The sequence below is a fragment of the Lygodium microphyllum genome, chromosome 2 (assembly GCF_053477565.2).
Source record: "Lygodium microphyllum isolate KBCC chromosome 2, Lygodium_microphyllum_v1.1.10, whole genome shotgun sequence".
In the NCBI taxonomy this organism is placed as follows: Eukaryota; Viridiplantae; Streptophyta; class Polypodiopsida; order Schizaeales; family Lygodiaceae; genus Lygodium; species Lygodium microphyllum.
This window is the reverse complement of record NC_141136.1, coordinates 122777614-122800788: the sequence shown is the minus strand read 5'-3', so window position 1 is coordinate 122800788 and position 23175 is coordinate 122777614. Positions and strand designations below refer to the sequence as shown.

General features: G+C 42.3%; 1 protein-coding gene across 2 annotated transcripts in view; it reads left to right on the top strand.

Moving 5' to 3' along the window:
• LOC148040267 (GATA transcription factor 26-like) overlaps nucleotides 1-23175 on the top strand; it is a 52698-nt gene that overhangs the window by 8862 nt on the left and 20661 nt on the right. For both annotated transcript variants that reach the window (XM_087698058.1, XM_087698061.1), the window contains exons 3-7: nucleotides 1388-1844; nucleotides 2052-2124; nucleotides 2370-2470; nucleotides 6003-6231; nucleotides 6361-6466. In XM_087698058.1, coding sequence (XP_087554184.1) covers nucleotides 1388-1844; nucleotides 2052-2124; nucleotides 2370-2470; nucleotides 6003-6231; nucleotides 6361-6466 — 966 coding nt within the window. The remainder of the gene's footprint in view (nucleotides 1-1387; nucleotides 1845-2051; nucleotides 2125-2369; nucleotides 2471-6002; nucleotides 6232-6360; nucleotides 6467-23175) is intronic.

Below are 23175 nucleotides of genomic sequence, written 5' to 3'. Positions count from 1 at the left end.
TTGTTTAAGCACTAAGCATGCAGAATTATAGACATTCAATGTTTTTGGACAAGACCAATTTTCCGTTTTTAAGAACTTTGTGTCTCAATCAGTATTCTTTTTATAATACTTTTTGTATTTCCTCAAGCAAGCACCTAGGCACTTTGACACGTAATGAATTTTATGCCTGAACATGCACTATTTGGATCCAAAGCACTTCTCCAATGCATATAGTATGTAATGAGGATCCCACGTCTTATGTTGTGATGGTCCTTGGACTAGGGTTCATATAAATGAACCACGGGCTATGATGAATAATATTGAGTAAAGGAACTATTTGACATCAAAAGCATGCTAGAACTTCATGACATTTGCTATGCTATGGAGGAGATTGCTATACATATCAAAATGTAGGCTAAAAAAGCAGGATGGTCAATGTGCGTGATGACTCTTTACAGAACACACATTATTTTGAAAAAACCCAACAAGAAGATGAGAATTTTCCCTATCAAACTATGCTTAAATCATCAGGAAGCCACCAACAAGCAATGAAGGATGATGAAAGTATAGATGGCATGTGATATTGTTTTCTAGCTATTGTTGTGCAAAGATTTTCATCAATGATGCAAAAGTGGCATTGCTACAAAAACACAAAAGCTTTCAGGCTCCAAGTGCAAATGCCTTTACTCAAGCTTCAATTAGCACAGGCCTAGCTTCAAACTATATTCTCCAGATCACTCATTCGTGCTGTGGAGATATTATTGGGCACATGCCATTGTTGCATAAGTTGGTTTTGATTCTCGCCTATTGTGGTGCAAAGACTGTTGTCAATCATGAAAAAAGTGGCTGTGCCACAAGTCACAAAAGCTTTCAGGCTTTAACTCTAGATGCCTTTACTCAAGTTTCAATAAGGACACGTTTATCATTAAACCATATTCTCCAGATTGCTAGTTTTAATATGGTCTAGGTTTGCTGCACTACATCTCAAGTTGTGAAGTGTGTGTGCCTTTATTGATAGTGAAGGAAAGTTCGTGCATGGACGTTATCTCATAATATGCTGTTTTGTGATTTTTGCGAGGTTGAGGCTTTATACACTTGACCATTTGAAGGGGCCACATGATTTTGGGAGTCACCTTTTTACTCCATGATTTGGAAAATTGACAGAAACATTAGTATTGTAGGCAACATGAATACTTGTTTTTGTTCATTCTTATACTCAATGTAAATGTGAGAAAACATTGAAAAGATGTCCTACATGCATGGCAGGTTTTATTAAACAATGTATTGCTCTGACGTGTTGTTTTGTTGTAACTATAAGTGTGCTGTATTCTCTGCATACACATCTCATGTTTTAGATGCAAGGATATGCCATCATGCTTGTTTGATCTTTTATGTAATTTGGATACAGACCGTTGGCCTCCATGGGATTGTCCCGTTCCATCAAAAAGACGTTCTGTTATGTACAGGCATCGGCCATCAAAGAAGAGGCATTACTCAGCTCTTTTTAATTCAAATAGCTGCATACACAAGTGCCCTTCTGAAGAAGATCTACTGGTTGAGTGCAAGCCTTCATTGATGACAGTGGAAATAGGACTTGGAGGTGTTATTATAAAACCACCGAAGCCAACAATCTTTGACCAAGAGTCACAAGCAAGCTCAATGATGTTTGTTGGTCAAGAAGATGATCAATCAATTGTTTTGAAGTGTGATGATATGAGAAACGAGAATCAGTGTATATATCCAACTGATAGAAGTATGAAACGGGCCATACTGCGAGGAAAGGAGAAAACAAAACAGAGAACTCAAAATATAGATGCTGGACGTACATTTTCTATCAAAACTGAGATGCCAAACAAAGCTCTTTTGTAAGCTCAAATTATGTTTGGCATGCACAATATATGTCTGTTTCCACACCATGTTTGTAAATGTGGTGCCTCACCAAGATCAGGTCTGGAAAGATGGAATAGTGTCATTGTCTATGTTGTCACAGTATCCTTTCTGCTTTGCCCTTCTATTTTGTTTATGCTTGAATATTCTGACCAATTAACTCAGCATCTATGTCCCATATGCAGGGAGAACTTTTCGTGCAACAAACATGATATCTTGCGAAGTTGTTGCTCTCCACTAGGCTTTGTGGAAATGAAAGTAATGGTTTTTACCTGAGATCCTAGTTTTACTGTTAATAATCAAAGATACCTGATTTTGAGCTGTGTTACTGTGAGAACTTGACTTTTATGCTCAGTTATCACACAGTTCCTACATTTTCATCATCAAACACACACATCAAATCTTACCAGTTTTAGATAAAGCACCAAGTCAACCAAGTCTGAGCTGTTGATGCAGTATGTTACTATTGGAATCTCATGGCTCCTTGCCTTTTTCTTGTCCAGGATATCATCAACATGGACACATTCATGGGTCTTCTAACTGAAAAAGAGAGACACGAGCTTATGGGGCACATGTCTTCAGTGGACACACAAATGCATGAAAGGTACTATCTGTACTTGACAAGTTGTTCATTTGCACATGGCTTTTATGGTCCTGTTACATATGTCTGTTTTGAATGGACAACTAAACGTTTAAAACTTAAAAGCAGTTTGCCCTTTTGTGCTTAAACGATACTTGAGGTGACCTTCAGTACATAAAGCAGTCCAAACTTGAACATAGCCCCTCCAACTCCATGTTCCCAGATCTGTGGGTTTCAAGTTCTCTCAATCTGAGGTCATTATCGGCTCTTGAAATCAGATGTTCTCAAGTGTCCCTCCACTTTATTTTACTTCAGACACGTCACTTGGGAGCAAGTTTCTCTTCCAAGGTTCTTTCAAGCATTGTCCCATAATGCTCTAGGTTTGGAGGCATGTTTTGCCTTCAACACCCTTTGTCTAGGTGGGTCTGGAGATGCTGCTCTCGTCCTTTAGGAGGGTCTCTCTATTGTGTTTGCACCACTTGCAATGGGGTCAGGGATATCTCATCTGCACAAGGTGGTCACTTAGTCAAGAATGAATCCTATGAAGATGATACTTGGGTCTGGTGGGGGGTAGTCATCCAGAGAGGGGTTAACTCTAGGGTTAGCTATCATGGGAAGTAGGTTAACATCTTTGATCTAGGTGGGTCTAGAAGTGTTGCTCTCTTGTCCTTCAGGAGGGTCTCTCAATTATGTCTGCACTCAAGCAAGAACAGCCCTAGACATGTATCTAGACCTCATACTCCATGATTCAATGTGCTCAAACATGGCACTGGTACCAACCTTTGTTTTCCTGGTACAGAATGCATTGTGCAATGATATAATCTCCTTTGCTTCCACTTCCAAGCCACATAATTGGCAGATGCAATCCTTAGTACAAAACTCTCATATCTCCTTATCTTTGACTGCAATAGTTTGACAGGGTATGGATTTTATCAATGTGTCTGATACAGTGTCATCTTGATGCCAGATTGCTTTGCAGAACTCACCCAAGTCTTCTCAACATTTAGTCTCACAAGTCTATTTTGATCACTCAGTTCAGCTCTAAACAGCTAAGTCCGAGTTGAGGGTAGTCAAGGCTATAACCAAATGGTGGAAGTGCCTATCCGCATGCCATGCAAGCTCAATCAAGTGTGCAACTGGGCATGCCAAGAGCGAATCTCTCCCTTTGTGCAGCTAATTGGCTGGAGGACATAATTCTGTACGAGGGTTGTATGCTATGGGACCTCTGATAGTCTAAGGAATGTCACTGCCTTGAAAAGGGCATTTGTAAATATAGGTGCAGCACCTATCTCTGTTCAATCATCTCATGGGTTTTACTCCGGATTATACATGCATAGTATGCTGAAATGGCATTATGGGCTGCCCAAAACACGAACGTTAGAACTCTGTTTGAGCCCGTTCACCCTATGGCAGCACTTCTTATCCAGAAAGTTTTTTCTTCTCATTTTCTCTTGTGCCTGTCTGCTCAAGTGTTTTTGCTTTGCTCCATCTCTCTCTTGTCCTCCTCCTCCTCCTCCTGCTTCTGCTGCTGCATCGTCGTCGTTGGCGTTGTCATCATTGTCCTCCTCCTTTTCCTCGTTCCCATGCTGTCTTCTTCAATCTTGTAATGATCATTTATGATATAGGTTGTAATATGTTCAAACTCCATAAATCATGTAACATAAAGGCTTGAAGTTTTGTATGCTGTTTGCGTAACTGTTGTTGTGGGCATTGATATATTTAGTACCCATGTATGGATTTAATGCTAAAACCCAAAACTCCTCCTATCGTTTCCAAAAGTGGCCAGAACTTTGAAATGTTGTTTTCTGCCATTTCTGTTTCCGCCGTCTCCAACGCTCCCTTGTACTATGCACCACCACCACCACCACCACTACCACCACCACCACCACCCCAAAAAAAACCCACCCCATCCCACCCCAGTAACCCCCCTCTTATTTTGTTCGTGAAACCATTCCTATTGAGGGATATACTATATCAATGAACAAACATAGCTACATTCAGTGTGAGCACAGCCAAAGTCAGAAACATTTTAAAAAAGTGGTCTTGGTCTATATCCTGAAGTCTATACAGTCATACGGGGGCTGCTGCAAGGATCACATGAACAAAGTAAAAGTATCAATGATCTTACCACCAAAGAAATTAGATTACAGGATTTTCACATGGTCTAAAGTGTTCAAAATCTCATATATGCCAAAAACTGGCTGTATGCCCTCAAAGGAGTAGGAATAATGGCAAACAGCCAAAAGTGCTTCCGAAAATGGTGGGAAGGAAAATACACCCTTAAATAACCTGAAATCCTGTCTATCAGTTTGTAGGAATAAGGGTGATCCCACAGAATACGTGGAATTGTTTCAGTTGGAGCAACACAATGTGCATAAACAAAAGTTGCAATCTTCTCTGAGCAAGGATAGTGCTAGATGGCAAAAGACCTCAACCAAACATCTTCACAGGAAAGACGGGATTTAAGGAGGAGTTTACATTTCCAAGTTCCCTTCAAATGTTTTCTCCACTGCAAGCTATGGAGGGAATAAGACAGGACTTTGTTTGTTCTAAAGGAAAAAAAGGTTCTCTTTTAAGAGAGCAAAAGTTGAGGCCTGTAAGTGTTATGTTGTTTCGATAGTAAAGGACTCTTTATAGATTGGTTGATGTACCTCCTCTCGTAGTTTCAGCTTGGACTATATCGAATCCCCAAGCTGGATCTTCAGAAATTCATAATTTGTTTTAATACTGTGAAAGAGGGGGAACCCACAGAGTGAAAAGAAAGGAAAGAGAGGGATTTGAACCCTTGGTAGATGGGGGACTACATAGCATTTCTAATGCTACACCTTAAACCACTCAATCACCTTTCCTGTCATTCAGGAGGCCATGCACGTTGTACAGCGATTTAAATAGCAGTTTGACAACAGAATTCGATACATCTTGTTTGGTAGGCAAAATGGGGGCACGATATTTCATCATGGGTAGGCATTTCCCAATCATCATTGCTATTGAGGAGTGGAACCAAAATAAGCCGTTGAAACACAGAAAATATTTAATAAGTGTCAAAAATAAAAGTTTTGAAACTTATACAATCTTTTCTGTGTGTATATGAAAAGACCTTCACTTTTAAGAAATTAAAAAGTTGAGGCCCTTAATCATTTAAAATCATGATTCCCTTGTAGGGTTTATGATTTACTGAATTGCTAAATATTTATTCAGTTGTATGGGAAACTTATATTTTGCCATTTCTTAACTCATACTCAACTGTTTGTGCTTATGATATCTGTATGAAACCTCACGTTTCTTTAACTCTGGTTACTTGGGGCCATTGTCAGTTCGTTGCTGTGATTGCACTTTAAATCATAATGATTTCCAACTTTCAATATAAATAGAAGCTTCATTGTGGAATGGGAGGTCCTGAGATTTGCAGTAGATTGTGTCATATGGGCAGGACTGCATAGCTGTAACACTTTCAGCTATGAAACAACTGCCCATCGAATATTATTTATTGATGTGTCAAAGATCTTCAATATAAAGAGGCTCTTGAGTTTGATCGTGGATTGATATTGTTTTGCAGTTTAAAGTGCATGTTCAAGAGTCCGCAGTTTGAAAATGCTATGCGGAACTTTCAACATCTTTTGACATTGGGTATGTTCGACTCTTTAGAGTCTGGACTAAGCCCAAAGGTGCTGCAGCATTATCAACATCTTCTGACACTTTCAGACCTAACAAAATCTGGATGGATGGAACAATGTTCACAAATCTTCAGCCGTAGTAGACAAAAGAGTGCATTAGACTTGGCAAAGGTAAAATTCTGAATGTTGGTGTAGGGATGCAAAATAGCATGAAAATAAGTGAATGAATACTGGAGTGATTTGAACAGATCTGTGATACTGCTTCAATAGCTTCTAAGGTTTTCTTAGGGGGTAAATCAGGTTATACAAGGCAAGGAGTATCTCAAAGGAAAGCTAAAGGTCCTGAGTGCTGCAGGGTCATCTGAACCAGATATGCAATCTACATCATTTGGCTTTGTTGTTAGTGGTAAGATCCGAATGCTTCAAAAATAGTTAAGAAATGGACTAGCCACTAAAATTCAAATCTCTTCTATTGGGAGTGAGCTCTGCTTTAATCAAGCACAAAGTTGCCCACATTTTGGAAGGATTGCAATATTATCTGAGCACATGGTAGAGCATGCCAACATCTTGTGGAAAGCCTTTGAATGAACTTTTCCCTTGTAAGTGTTTTATTGGTGGGTCTGCCATTGTAGGATCAAGGATGCACCTTGTTTGCAAGTAGATAGTCCCAGGCATATATGGTATAAGAAGCCACATTGCAAAACATTTGGAAATAAGCATGCGACCAAGCTATCATAAATAACAAAAAGGGAAATATTTGATGAATCATGGGAATCTTTCAGCTAATATGGACCTTTTTTTAATGTGTTTTTACATTTTTAGGTAACAGGACTAGTCAATTATTGTTGTTCTGTGAAAATTGGAAGCTTAGGGCCATATATATTTCAACTCAAGGCTGCCAGTAATAATTTTCCATACTTCCTTACATGCATATGTTTCCACATAAACAACTTACAGAAACATTACATAAGTAGCACATGAATGAAATAGGCCTTCTGATCTGTTTGATAGTTTCTTTCTATTTCAGTAACTTGGAATGTTTTACACCCACTGCAGTTGTTGACAAAATATGTAATTTAGGATCTGGACTTGGTTAAGGCTTGATGAGATTTTACCTTCACATCATATTCTTTTCTTGTTGTTGTTATTGTTTTTTAATTTCATTTTTTGGTGGTTCTTTTCTTTTTTGGGGGTGTGGGGGAAGATAATATTAGCTAAAAGAAATATTGTGCCAATGTCAAAATTTGTGCCCTAAGGTGTTTGTGTACACCAAGAGGAAAAAATAATAAATTTTATGGCTTGTATCTTTGGAGAATCATGACACTCCAAAAAGGGAGCTTTGTATGGTTGGAGTAAGAACTGGGAGGAATTGCTGTATGGGTTCATGCCAAGGCAGACTTGAACCCACATATTTAGCTGTCTATACTTGTGGAAGCACACAGAACCAAGATCAGTTCTTGACTGAGGAGTATTTAGGAACTACTTCCTCTTGGTAAAAAAATTCCCAAATCAGAGTGCATTTACCAAGGCGATTGCAAGAGGTTAACTAGGAATAGCTGACCTTGAAGGATTTGGGTGTAGTATTTATGATGTTATGGAGGACAACCTTTCAGATGCAGAGCCCACTTAGATGCAGCGTGTTGCATAACTTCTCTAGGTTGAATGTTGCAGGATATGCTGTCGGTGCTACTATGACCTCTTGGAAAGTCATAGTACTTCCTTTTTAGGCACTTGTCTTTGAAACATTCTGCAAAATCCTCAATAGCACGGACTATATGGAACACTTAAAACTTAATTGACCTTCCTCCTGCAATATATGTCTTATGGGGAGTGTGAGGTCTTCTTCTTGTGCTGCTTTCCTTGTCCTCTATGCCTTTGCCTTCATCAATATCCTTTTGATTTTGACTCTTCATAAACCAGACCTACAAACTGATAAATGGCTGTCTCAAGGACTGGTAGCTAGAAGTCAGAATCTCCCAAGCATCCAAGCATTGTACTGACCATATAAGAAGGTTGAAGGATGTGTAGTCAGTCAGGTGAAGAATCAATGCTGTGCAACTCTACATTGTTGTTATCCTTTCCTAATACAGGCCACATGGTGCTGCAAGTGTTTGCCTCCTCATCTTTAGTCAACCAAGCCCAGGTAGCTATTACCGTAAGGCAAGCTAGAGATAATGATGATGCTAAGGGTAGATCTATAAGCTAAAGATAGATCTATTTGATCAATGAGCTAGACTTCTGAGCAGAGATGCTTCATTTAGTTAGTGGGTTAAGCAGGCAGGTACTTCACAGTTCTTTAGTGCAGTCCTTGATAGTTGGGAGGTTGAGATCATACTCTTCTTTCAAGCATCAGCTGGTGCACTGGCTTGTTCATTCCTAGAATCAATTTGTCCTTTTTTATAAAGTTTCAACAGCAGCAAAGGTTGGTGAAAAAAAAGGGTGATGCTGTTGAGAAAACTCAGTCGTTAAGTTCATTTCATTACCTTAATTTCTAATTTGATTTACATTTACAACCTGGAAAAGGCTTTGTTTGTATCATTAGTTAGTGTTTGGGTACCACTCAAGAAAGCTGGGGCACCACACTAAACACTTGAGTGGGCGCCTCCTGAGAGAGTTGGGGTGCTACTTGAGAGGGTTCAATGGCTCATGTGCCTATAAATAGGGCATGGGCATTCATCCATTCTCCACTCCAGTCCACTCATACTCTCTCATTCATTCTTCATCATTCCCTCATCACACCTTCAGCCTCAGCCCTCTTCCATTGCTGTCCACACCCCTACCTTGGTGGATATCTCAGTTCATGGTGCTGTCCAGTTGATTGTGATGACATACCAGTAGTTGATTTCATTCTGGAGGTCTTCTTCACATCACCATCAGACACTCGATTGCTGTGTTTTCAGCCTGGCAGCTTGTTCTTCATCATCCCTACTGCTGCATTTGCTGGTTTCACTCATCCTTGGACTGGTACAGCAGATTATCTTCATCATTATTGTGTGTTTTTAGCTCCTATTGCCACCCTAGCACCCAGGTGACAGTTCCCAGCCATAAGCCACTTTAAGAAGGCTTCGTTTGCAACAGATGCAGGTCATTTACAGCTGATTACACCCCCTTTATCAGCCTTACATTAGATACCTGCGTTTTTTGTGTTTTCTTCACCCTTTAGGACCTCTTTTCACTCCCTACACTGCTGTCCTTTATCTTTCAGCATTTACTTCAATATTCTACTACCTGGACGACTGTGCTTGCCTCTCTTCACTGTGCAGATTCATGATAGGTATTGCTGCCTGATCAGCCAAGACAGTGCAGTCATCTTCGAGCTTTTGCTCCATTGTATCACCTTGATTCATTCAACATGATTCAGTGATTCATCATCATCATCATCATCTTTTTCCCCTTTTTTGAGGTTTCTTCTCTCAATGTTTACTATACACTCTGTGTTTCTCCTTGCAAACTCTACTGTCTCTTTGATATGGTGAGTGCATAGCATCCCATCACTTTTCTTGACAGATGCTAGTAAGGGTAAGTGCTTAGAAAGAAAAGTGGAACACACATGTGATACCAATTGTTATTCTAGGGCACATGCATTCCCCCTAGTGACTATTTCTCTTCCTCGAAGTTCTAATGAAACAAATGAAAGGAGAGACACTTGTTAGAGAACAAGAGAGAAAGTTGACCTCTAGTGTTTTGTCCTAAATGGTATGAACCTCTTCCTACCCTTGTGGTATCTCCAACATCTAGATGCTTGGCCTCATGTCAAGGATCGCACTTTCTCCCTTGTCTTATCAAGCTAGTCCGTGGTGGCTACCTCCTTAAAGATCTTTCTAGATTTAAAAATGGCCATTCTGCCCCAAGTGCAAACAACTGCTCTATTTTTCCAACATTGCTTCTAAAGAGGAAACATTTCACAGTGGAGATGGAAGGGATTTAAGGAAGCTTCTAAAGAGGAAACATTTGCAGCTAGAAGTAGTAAGGCGCATTGATCTGCTGATGATACAAGAGCACAAACTCTAGGATACCTCAACTTAAAATGCAAAAAAGTACCAATGAATATATATTTAGGAATTGATAGTAGGGCTTACATGAGGAGTCAATAGTTGGAGGTTGCTGAAATGCTAACCTCTGAGTGAGTCACCCATGCTCTAAGTGCCCGATGGTTAAAAGCCCCCAAGCAAGGAATCTATGAAAGGTAGTAGAGATAGGACTCTCATTGTAACCATTGAAAGCTTAGAGCCCGATGGTTAAAAGCCCCCCCAAGCAATCTATGAAAGGCAGTGGAGATAGGACTTTCATTGTAACCATTGAAAGGAGTCTAGAAAGTAAAATTGATGGTTAGAAATGGCCTTTCTTGACTTGGCCATTGGGTCAAGTGGAAAAGAGAATATGAGTTTGTTTTATGAACACGATAGACACTTTCCATTGGGTGGGAGAACTAGGAGGGGCCCTTATTGTGGATCCTTTGACAAGAGCCCTTGAAACAAGGAATTCTCATTGGAAAATTCCCAATGATATACACAATGGACTTATTAAGGGTAATAGATTTTGGTAGGGGACCTTATTGTGGATCCTTGGGCAAGAGCTCTTGGAATCAAAGATGCTCCAAGGAATGGTCATTGATGATTCCCAAGGATATCTACAATGAGGATTCCCAAGGATACTGGCCAATAGATACTCTGTGTAGTTCAAAGTTAGTCCAAGAAGATGGCCCATGTCATGAGGATATGTATTTTTGCAAGTCTCACTTAACATGTGGGTTAATTTTTAATCATGTGTTTGAGTGAATGTTGCATATGTGAGGTGCAATTGAGGTTGGTACAAATTAATGAGCTTGAGACCTGAGGTGTCAAAGGCAAAACTAGGTGGTATTTGGTGCTAGTTATTGGCCTAAGTCATTTATTTGGGCCAAGGTTGTCACAATACTCAAGTGAAAAGATTAAAGATTAAAATTTTAAACTAACAAGTTTAAAAACTCTCTCTTCTTTCCTCTCCCTCTCTCATGATTCAAATTTCATCCATCTCTCTCTCTCTCTCTCTCTCTCATATACACACAATGGATTATGGCACAATGCAACCATCCTCTCCCATGGATGATGGGCTACCATTCAAATTTCAGAATTTGAAATCTCTCTCTCTCTCTCTCTCTCTCTCTCTCTCTCTCTCCCTCCCCCCCAAGGGCCAACCCTAAATCCCAAAGCACTCTCCCTTTCTATAAAATCTCCCCTCCCCCACCATCTCATTCATCCTTTCAAGTTCTTCACCCCTTCTACTCCTTTCAAGCTCTCCATCCTTCCTACTCTCTTAAGATCCCTCCTCGAGTCCTCCCTTAACCTCTCAACCCTTCCAACCTCCTCCTCCATCACGCTATAGCCTCTCTCTACTCCCTCAAGCTCTCTACTCCTTCAAGTTCTCTACTCTTTCCACTCCTTTCTTCAATCATCTCACCCTCCACCCGTGACGCTCTAGGCTCTCTCTATACATCATCAATGGCACCCCCTCTCCATGAGGCCTTTTGCTTGCATTGTGCCTACTTCGAACGAGTGAAGGAGAAATCTAACACTTGCAAGTGGCAATGCAAATATTGCCCAAAGCTCCAAATCTCATCCGTCATCACCTTCTCATCCACTAAATAGGAGGGGAGTCCACACCATGCCTCGGTATCCCCGATGATGTCTATGAAGATTGTCGTTGGAAATACTTGCCATTGAAGTGACGCATTGTCTCAGTTTCCTTCGTTGGAGGGGCGTATATCTAATTTTTATACTTTTTAGTTCATAACTTTATTCATAGATAATGAAATATATTTAAAGAAGTTTCATTTGTTTAATCTAAGTTCTTCATTCTTTAAATGTATAGATAAATGTGGATTCACTCAAGCTCTCTACTAGTATACTTAAAAGTGTGACTCGCGAGAGAGACTTGGAGGAGGAGCAAATCTTTAGGGAGCTTTACTTGGAGCTTGAGGAGATAGACCTACGGGTCTCTCGCACTCGTGCACGGCATGTCCATGTTGTTATTCTCCCTCGCGCCGGTAGCGATGGAACTTCCACTTCAGCATTCACATTGGTTGCTCGTGATGCTTGTGGGACCCTTAGATGCTACACGAGGCATGGGAGTGGCTCGAGAAGTACTCCTACTTCGGCCCAGGAGGACATATCTATCACTACCTCTTACTGAGAGTTTAGAGAGCTCGAGTATGATGACGAGAGCAATGTCATTAGTGAGGGTAATTTTGTTGAGGAGGGTGATGGCTCCTCAGGCGGCGACGAGGATGCTTCCACCTTCGATGCCGAGAGTGATATGAGCACCTAGAGTAATCATGTATCTTGATTCGGATTGAGCCATGGATGATGGCTTTTATGTCAATCCATTTTTGTACAATTTTTGTATGAGATTGCACATGTGGCTCATAATAAAGTTGTCAGTTTCATTATTCATGCTACATAGTATACTCTCGAGTCTTGTTTCAACTCTCTTTTGCACTTTTGACTTGAATCTCCAAGTTTATGTTTTAACTTTTAAGTCCAAACATTGAGCATAGACTTAAAATTATATGTATTTTTTCTTTCATCGGACGTAACATTGGACATGGATCCAAGATTTATTAGTCTGATTAGTACTGTACTAGCATCAGATCGTACTAGTCGGACACCATCGGATATGACAACCATGATTTGGCCATAAGTGTTAGTTGGTGACACTAGAGTGTTGAGAAACCCTTCACACACAATTTGCGTTTTGTGTTTTGCGTTCTACATTTTGCGTTTAGGATTTCACACAGTGGATAGTCCCAAAAAGGGGCTAGCTACCCATAGTGGGGCGTCACCCTAGATAGTCTCTTGCCTATTTATAGGTTGCCTCTGTCACTCATTCGACATGGCTGATCCTTCAGTCCGTCACTCCTACTCTCTCTCCGTCAGTCCTTTGACACTCTCTCCTTCCATCACCTTCACCTCCTACCATCAGGTGCTAACCTCCACCATCTTTGGAGCTACATTGAGCCTTTTCTCTTGGCATTTTGTGCTCTCTCCACCTAGTGTCAGTTATCACACTCTTGGCGTTAACTCCTCTCTTCTTGGCGTCACTCCCACAGCTTGGTGTCATCTCTTACACTTGATGGCATTATCAGACAGTTGACGTTCTTGCTCCTCTTCTCTTGGTGACGATCATCCAGCTGTTGGTGGCACTCCACATCTTGTGTTTGTTGATCTAGCAGCTTGGCGTCAGCTTCTCATCTCGGCGCCTCCACTACCTTGCGTTTTGGTTTAGCTTTTCCTCATCCCTGCATTTGTAGATTCAAAGGCGCCTCATCCTTCAATGGCAATCTCCCTGCTCCAGGCGACACCTCCTCTTCTTGTGTTTGTAAACTCAGAGGCTTCTTTGGCAATTTTCTTGCACTCCAGGATATCCTTCATGCTACGACAACCTTGTGTCAGATTCACTTCATCAACATGATTCATCTTTCATATTCTTTTTGAGTTTATTTTCTCTCTCAGTGTTTGCCATACACACTTTGTGTTTCCCTTGTAAACCCTACCGTCGCTTTGGTTGCTCAGTCATTTTAACATGGTATCAGAGCCGAAGGTGTTAGAGAGCTGCAAAGATCCTCCTCATCAGAGAAGACAAAGACCAGTGGCGGTTTCGGCATCAACATCTGATTTCTCTACTATTTTCGTTGCGCAGCGGGAGATATCCTTCCTCTCCCTCCTACCCTCCCTTATCCAGTTTGCCACACTGGTACCATGCGGTTTCCCCCGATAGATTGCCCTTCTACTAGTGCTACTACTACGGCAAGAACGGTCATCCCATTGAAGACTGTCGACATCGACCTTTGCTTCCCACCCCTCCGGAGTATATTCGTCTTCCACCAGGCACTCCTTGTGCCACCTCTCCTTTTTGGGCCATAGAGATTGTTCTGCATCGGTTATCAAAGTGTTATGCTCAAGGCAATAAGCCGCATCCAATGTGCACTAAGTCCTTTTGAGCCCACAGAAGCTCTAAGACCTTATAAGGCGATTAGCCCTCTTGGAGACCACCACATTGCGTAGAGGTTTTCCCCATCTACTTCTGGGTCCAGTGGCTTCCACAGCCCACATCTCCTTCACAGTCCACTCCCTTATGAGCCACAACTATTCCCCACACTTGGCTTAGCTTGAGTCTCCTCCTTCCCCACCCTCTTCTACTCGGGTTCGAGAGGACACCTTTGGGTGTTCTTCGGCTTTTGCTCCTTTCAAGCCCCAAATACCTTCTTCGGCATGACCGGCGACGCTTCCTTCGTCATCAGATGCTTTGCAGTTCGTGAGCAATGAGTGGTTGAATTCCCTTTCTATCTTAGACTGGGATTTAGAGGGGGATTTTCTTACTTCGCCCTTTGAGGGGGCTTCACGTTTTTCTTCGGCTTTAGAGGGGACTCCTCCTTCTACTACTTCAGATTCAGAGGGGAAGCCTACATGCCATGAAGTTCTTCATCCACTATCTTTTACTCCCAAGGTTTGGCTCTCTTTCAAGCAATTTTACCTTTACTGATACCGAGGATCTAGAGGATCTATCTAGTTTGGGGCCCTTGGATCTTTAGCAGCGACTTGGTGACTAGGCCTTCATATTCCTTCTAGCACGGAGTCACGGAGCTAGTGGCTTCTCTCTCGAGGTTGAGTTTCGGGTACTTCAGCTCATCCTATCTCGTGACTATCCTTATAGGTCTCCTTTGAGGTGGAATTCTCTCATTATAGGGTGGATCTTATTCTCTCTTCTCACTCCTCTTTTGCGCTCATTTTTGGGCTTGAGAAGGGGTGTTGAGAGACCCTTCACGCACGGTTTGCATTCTGCATTTTGCGTTCTACATTTAGGGTTTCACACAGTGGATAGCCTCGAAAAGGGGCTAGGCGCCTACAGTGAGGCGCCACCCTAGACAGTCTCTTGCCTATTTATAGCTTGCCTCTGTCACTCATTCGACATGGCTGATCCTTTAGTCCATCACTCCCACTCTCTCTACGTTAGTCCTCTAACACTCTCTCCTTCCATCACCTTCACCTCCTACCATCAGGCGCCAACCTCCACCATCTTTGGAGCTGTGTTTTGGTGGCTGCCCTCTTCTTCTTCCAATTGACGCTCCTCCTCCAGTGTTGGCAACAACTTCTTTGAGCCCTCCCTCCCCGTGTTTGGTGCTCTCTCTACTTAGCGTTAGTCATCACACTGTTGGCGTCAGCTTCTCTCTTATTGGCATCACTCCCACACCTTGGCATCATCTCTCCAGTTGCTGGCGTCATTGGACAGCTGGCGTTCTTGCTTCTCTTCATTTGGCGACCATCATCTAGGTGTTGGCGGCACTCCACATCTTGCGTTTGCTGATTTGGCACCTTGGAGTCAGCTTCTTCTCATCTTGGCTGTTCCACTACCTTGTGTTTTGGTTCTTGGCTGTTCCTACATCACTTGGCGTCACTCCCAGCAGAGCTGTTGTCAGTTCTTCAGGCTTGTGTCTGCAAACGGAGGCTTCATCGGCTATCTCCCTGCTTGCAGGTACCAGTCTTCATCCTTGTAAATGCAGATTCAAAGGCTCATCACCCTTCGATGGGAGTCTCCTTGCTCTAGGCGACACCTCCTCATCCTGCATTTGCACACTAAAAGGCTTCTTTGGCAGTCTTCTTGCAGGCATCCTTTGTGCTATGGCACCCTTGTATCAGATTCACTTCATCAGTGTGATTCATCTTTCATATTCTTTTTGAGTTTCTTTCTCTCTCAGTGTTTGCCGTACACACACTATGTTTTCCCCCGTAAACCCTATTGTCTCTCTGGTTGCTCAGCCATTTTGACATAGAGATGTGGTATTTAATGGTACTTAATGTTGATTAGATGGTCAAAAATGGCACAAGGACACTTTGGATATGATGCGGCCTAGCCACTTTAATTATTGTCTGGCCAGACTATTTTTTAGGGCACCAAAATAATTATTATATTAATTTTCAGTAATTTTAGACTGAAAATTAATATAGTAACGTGGATAATACTAGAAATTCTTTTGGAAAGGTTGCCACTTGTTAAATTTTCCAAAGGGAGGTTGGAAAAAACGTAAGGAAGGTTGGGAGAGCAAAAATGAAGGCTTAGGAGAGAGATAATCATTCATTCTTGCTGGAAATACATCATGAGGAGCCGGAGCGGCCATCGTGAGCTGAGTTTCAGCCATTACCAGCAGGCGTTTTTAGATTTGGAGCAGTCGACAGCTGCACAAGATCCTAGGCAGCTGAGCGATTGCCTAGGCTGAAGGCATCAGCAGATTTTTGGGTCTCCAGGTGCAAGTGACAACATTTATTGATGTTGGGATAGGGCAGCAGTTGCATTTGACCGGTTTTCAATTATTTCTGGTGACAAAGCTTTGAATTTTCTCTCTCCTCAGCATTCTCTCATTTGCCATTTTACTCTCAACATTTGGATCCTTGGAGGTTGAGGACTTTTAGTTTTCTCTGTTGTAAACCCTAATTTACAGCAAAAATTAGGATTTAGCGGGCCGCCTTGAGAAGTGTGCTGGATATTGAAGACTCCAAGACTTGAATTATTCAAGGCTGAAGGTGATTTTGAGCTGAAATCAAGTGGAGGACCAACTAGCCATAAAATTGCGGCATTTCCACTCTTCTCGAAGTGGATGAAGGCCAATTGACTGCCCTAATCAAGGGGCAAACCAGATTGAAGACTCACTTGTCAGCTTGGACAGCAAGAGGAGTTTAGATTGTGAAGGGGATTGGGAGAGTCCCATTGTAAATCAATTTCTACTTCAATAAAGCTAAAGAAACATCGAAAGGGGTGCTAGTTTTGGGGCCAACCGGGTGTCCATTGTCTAAAGATTAGTAGGTACATTTGTATTTTGCAGATTTTGCAATAAATGCTTAGTGCTGTAATTAAGTTGTCATGAGGTAATTACCACCCATCCACTAAAGGAAGGTTGGTTTCGGTCCACATGCTTTTATACTTGTGGATTGCCTCCATCAAGTGTATCCAAGCTATTTAACACTTTAGCACTCATAATACTCCATCTTGTATATGTTCATAGTGCCATTGAATCCTAGAAGGCAAGGTGGATAATGTGATCAACCACCATCAATTGTATGTTGAGTTTCTCTCTTATCCTTCCTCTTGCAGATTGTGTTTGATGTCTTCCGTTGTGCCATATTGGTATCAAAGCTCAATATCTTCTTCAGAGTGCTCACATATAGTTCTAGCCTTCTAGAAGTTTAGCATCAAACTATGGTTGTTTAATGTCCTAGTTACACCCACAATATTATATGCAGGAGAGGTATGGGGCTACAGCTTTTACCACAAGTGCATGAACTTATCAACATTTCTTGGAGGTGTTGGAGACATCTTCATCAAAGGATGTGACGTTAATGGTAATCATGGCTCAAGAATGGATAGTGGCTGGTGGATAGTGGCGCTTCTTGCCACATGATTCCATCCAAAGAAGGCATTGAGCACTTGCGAATGATGCAAGACAATGTCTATATTGGAGATAGTTCTTTGGTTCTTATTGATGGTATTGGCAAGATTTAGGTCATTCTCGATGGGCAATGTGGTGCTTTTACTTTGGAATTCCTTTACGTGTCCATTTTTTGGCTTTAACATCTTGTCAGTGAGTAGGATTTGTGGCCTAGGTTTGATTGTTGAGTTTGACGATAATGTTTCCAGATGCATGACGGTTAGATGAAGGTGGTGGTGTGCCAAGGTCATGAGCAGCATGATGTCTACAAGTTGAAGAACATAGCTGCTCTTTCTCACTATATCCTTTCTTCTTAATCCCAAATTGAGTTGTGTCATTCTCAGCTCGGTCACCTCAACCCAAGGTTGCATTCTGTTTCGCATATGCATATGATATGTCTCGTACTATAACGTATTGTACATCCGTGCTGTATGGTACCATACAAGCTCCATGCATTCAAACTGTATTAAGAAAAGTGATTGTTTTTTCCCGAAAAAATGACCCCTGTTTTTGCAGTTGTAACTTCAGACTTGTAAGTTGTCTCTTCTTTCAAACCTCATCTACTCTTTCACACTTCTCCGTCATTTCTTCTCCTTCAACTCAGCCCTTATAAAAGGGCAGCCCCTGCTCTCATCTTATCACGCAAATCAGCCTCCATCTTCTTCAATCTCCCTCTCTTGAACTCAAGCCTCCATTCAAGCTTCATCACCCTACTCTCTCTCTCTCTCTCTTTTCTTCTTCCACTCCCTGTTTAGCTAGTTCGTGGAAGTGTGGTTAGGTCATACCTTAGACCTAAACCTTAGTTGTACTTTCACCTATCCTTTAGTTCAGTTCAGCACGTATACTCTCCATTTTGCACTCACACTGTCTGTTGTCTACTGCTCAATCTCGTTTCTCTCTTCTCATAGCTGGTCTTGTTTCCTTCATTTGGTATCAGAGCCATCGCTGCCATCTGCTCTAGTTCAGCCATCGATCCTTGTTCGCGAGGAGGAGCTCCACCAAGTCTACCACCACTAGCTAGCTCCATTGAGCTGCCGGCCCTTGTTCGTGAGGAGGAGCTCGGCCAAGTTTGCCACCACCAGTCAGCTTCGTTAGTTCCCTGCCCATTAGTGCCACCACTACCTTTAGTTGTACAACTTGGAGTTGCCACCAACCATAGCCAGTCCTGTTGTTGCTTGTGCAGTGAGTCACACTGCCTAGCTACCATGCCACTACTGCCATAGTCGCTAGTCGATTACACCCTCCACAGGCTGTGTTTCCAACACCTTAGCCAACATCCTACCAGTAGCAGCACTGCTTGGCAGTGCTGCAACCCAGCACGCTTGCTGTGCCCTGTCCACTACTGCCGCCATTGCTTGTAGGCTGTGCTGCCTACATTTGCTTGCACTTCAGCTATCTACACCGCTTGCTGCACCTCCAATCCGCCCAGCGCGCCCTAGCTCTCGACTACTCTGCCTGGACTGCCGCTACAGCTCTGTTGTTTGCACTCTCTGCCGCCATCGCTTATGTTCTCGACGTCTTTGGCATGCTTCCCAAGGCAGTCACATCACCCATAATTTGGGGATTTTGTCCGATTCGAGCTCCCGAGCATGAATCTCCACCGAAATTGCCAACATTGTGCAATTTCTTCGATATTGGTGTGAGAAATTTGGGGCTTTTCTGATTTTTGGGTCCAGTACACATCTTGAGGTGAAGTTGAGCTGCCGGTTGTTGTCTGCACGCATCCTGAGGCGACATTACGTCAAACTTTAGGCTCTAAGTGTAAATTTTCTTCAAATTTTGGAAACTTTATTGAAGAAATTTGGGGATTTTGCTTGGCATGCATCCCAAAGCAGTGAACAGGTGCAGCAACAACATTAAATTGCTGTTTGGATCAGTAATGGCAGAGAAATTTGTGGAAATTTGGGGATTTTCAGCAGTAATTTACTGAAAATTGTTTTTTGGTATGCATTTCAAGAGAGGAAGTAGTACAGCAATGAATTGCTGTGTATTACAGATTTGGGACTGTTTTATGCAGTTTTGGCATGCATTTCAAAGCATTTGACAGATTTGGATAGTTTTGTACTTGTGTTTCTATCCCGTGTTGGGGTTTTGGTACTGGGGAGAGTACATTTGACACTTCAGCTTGGCAGTGTTTGGCTGTTGAATTTGTGTATTAGTTACAACACTGTAAACCAAGGTCACAACTATCACACCTACATTTATGGTGTCCTCACTTAGGAGGATAAATTGGACGGTACCAATTACTCCTAATGGAGTTCTATGGTGTGAAATCTACTTGTCACAAAATATCTATTGGACTATGTAATTGGTCATTTGCAGGGACCAGGAGGGCTTGCACCCCAAACACCTTTGCAAGGTGCTAGAGGACAGCTAGCTGCTCCTGTTGCTGCCCCTGTTCATCCTATAGCTAATCAGAGGAGATGGGATTCGAAGGATGCACAAGCCTTGTGTTTGATTGCTTTGTCTGTTAAGAGAGCAATAATACCTCATATCCGGTCATGGAAGATATCAAAGGCAGCTTGGGATGTATTGGAAAATATATTTGCAGCCAGAAATGAAGCAAGGATCTCTTATTTGGGAAGAGAATTGGCTAATGCGCATATGGATGAGGGTGATAGCATGACTGATCACCTCACTCACATATAGGATCTAAGGGAATAATTGTTGAATATTGATGAGGTAATTGAAGATCCAGAGATGGTAAACATCACTCTTAATTCTCTTCCAAATTTTTACCTTGGATTTCACACTTTGGCTGAATTTGTCTTTGAGGGGGGACACAACAGTCCCTCACATTTGTGGAGTTGATAGGCCTCTTGCTTCAAGAGAAACAAACTAGGAAGATTGTTGCTATGTGTTTAGGTGATATAGCCATACTTTCCAAATTTAAAGGCAAAGGCAAAGGCATAGCAACAAGTGAAAAATCAGTCGAGGGCTGATGTGGGATAGCCATCTGGCAAGGCTGCCAATGGTGTAGAGAAAGGCAAGAAGAAAGGAAAATGCCTCTATTGTAAGAAGCCTAGTCATTACATCGAAGAATGCAAGAAAAGATTGGCCAAAGAGAAGAAGAAAGACTTTGCTTTGGCCATCTAGGAGACATCCGCCACTCGGTCTTTGGATGGGGTTGCTATAGTCAATTTCGTTGAGGAGGTTTATGCATTTTTGACATGTAGTTATGACAATTCTATGGCTTATTTTGCATTTAATGCTGCCATGGTACTTTGACAGTGGGGCATACAGGCACATCACTTAACGGAAGTGTCTATTTACATCTATGCATGCAGCCCTTGCAAGGAGTTACATGTGCAAATAACTCTAGTTATGATGTTTGTGGTGTTGGTTTGGTGCTAATTATTGTTGTAAATGGATTAGATTTTGTGCTTTTGGATATATTCTTTGTGCGTGGGATTGCAAAGAATCTCTTATCGATTACAACATTCAATAAACAAGGTTTTCAAGTCATCTTTAAGGATGACAAGTGCATTGTAAGAGATAGAGAACTTGATTATGCTCTTCATTTGTCAGGCACTTTGTATAAAGGCCTTTTCCTATTGGATATATGCGAGAGGAGATCTCATGATGCTTTGGCAGTTAGCACACATGCTCGCTATGCAAAATGCAAAGCAATGGCATGCCTGTTATGGTCACATGAGATTTGGCAATCTAATGACACTTCAACATTGTCAGATGGTGGATGTCTTACTTCTTGTTGAGACCCCACCTCCCCATGCGTGTAAGGGATATATTTTGGGAAAGATGCATTGATTTGCCTTCAAAAAGAATAATGCTGTGCGTGCTGTCCGTATGTTACACCTTATACACTTCGATGTATGTAGTTCCATGTAAACATGAGCTCTTGGGGGTCATCTACATTTTTTCACCTTCATAGATGACTACTTTCAATAAACATGGATGTATGGTCTTAACGCCAATTTTGGGGCCAATCGGGTGTGCATTGTCCAAGATCAGTAGGTAAATTTGTATTTTCAGATTTGCATTAATTGTTTTCTGTTGTAAGTTGTAATTAGGGATTTACCACCCATCCACGGAAGGAAGGCCAGTTACACTAAGAGGCAACCTAGAAGGAAGAAGAGGAATAGAAGGCGGGGGAGGGTTAGTTGATGACGAATTATCACTTGTAAGAGAACCATCAATCGGATACTCGGAAGCCGCAGCCTCATCGAAGATTACATCCTTGCTCACCTTAATCTTCCGTGTCGTCAAGTCATAGAGCTGATTTCTCTTCGTGGTCGTGCTATAGCCCACGAAGATAAGCTTCCTCGACTTCGGGTCGGGCTTCGTCTACCTCTTCTTCTTGTCCACATGGATATAGGCATCACATCCAAAGATGCGAAAGTGAGACACGGAAGGCTTCTTCTCAAAGAAAGCCTCATAGCAAGTCATGTCTTGTAATGCCGAAGTGAGAGGACGGTTGTGGATGTGTGAACCACAGTAGCCACCGCCTCACCCCAAAGGGAATGAGGAAGATGCCTATGCTTTAGCATCGATCGGGCCACCTCTAGCATGGTCCGATTTGCACGCTCCACCACACCATTCTCTGATGGTATGTTTGGATGGGAATACTCTACCCGAATGCCATAATTCCTACAAAACTGAGAAAAGAGATGAGAAGTAAACCCGCCACCATGATCAGCTCGAACACCACGAGCTTTGGAAGTGTTTGCGTCTACGTAAACATCTTCCACTCGCAGAATCGGGAGTACGCCTCGCTCTTGTACTCCAGAAAGTAAGGCCACACATAACGATTGAAGTTGTCAACAATCAGTATCAGATACTTGGCCTTCCCAAGGGAGGTCGTGCCCATAGGTTTGCAAAGACTGGTATGAACCAACTACAGTGGTGAAGGCGCCTTCCTAGAAGCAACTTGTGGGTGAGGCTGCCTATGTTGCTTGCCTCTCAAGCAGCTAGGGCATAAAGTGTGAAGAGGAGGAGGGAAAGAGGGAAGTCCCTCCACCTCCTTTTTTTGAGAAGCTTGCTGTATTGCATCAAGGTTCGGATGCCCATAACGAGCATGCCAAAACAGCGCAAGCTCGCAAGAAGAATGCGTAGCTAAGGTTGTGAGCGTATAAAGCCTACCCTTCTGTGTACCTGTCCAAAGAGCGGCACTTGAGGAAGCATCCTCCATGGTAACTGCATCTTGTGTAAAGACAACATGGGTACCTAACTTGGTCAAACCATAAACAGACAAGAGATTAAAACCCAAATTCGGTACATAGAGGACCCTCGTAGAAGAAGACTGCCTCTCTGGCAGTAAGGGAATAGTCCCTACTCCACAAACGGGAATGATAGAATTGTCACCAATGGAGATTGTGCCCCCTCGGGAACACATGTCCTGAAGCCAATCGTGTTGGTAGGTCATGTGAGAAGAAGCCCCACTATCCACAAGCCAAGGCTTCATTAATTAGAAGAAGCAAGAGCTGTATCCTCCACCTCAAGCAAATGTACAAAGATGGATTTTGTGGTAGTGGGGGTAGCCTTCAAATCCTTCTCCTTTGGCTTCAAATGGGGGTACTTCTGCCAACACTTCTCCTCAGGGTGAGTGCCCTTCCCATAGTGTGGACACTAGGGCTTCTTCTCCTTCTCGAATCCTTCTTGTCCTTGGCCTTCTCCTGCTGCTTCTTCTTCTTTTTCTT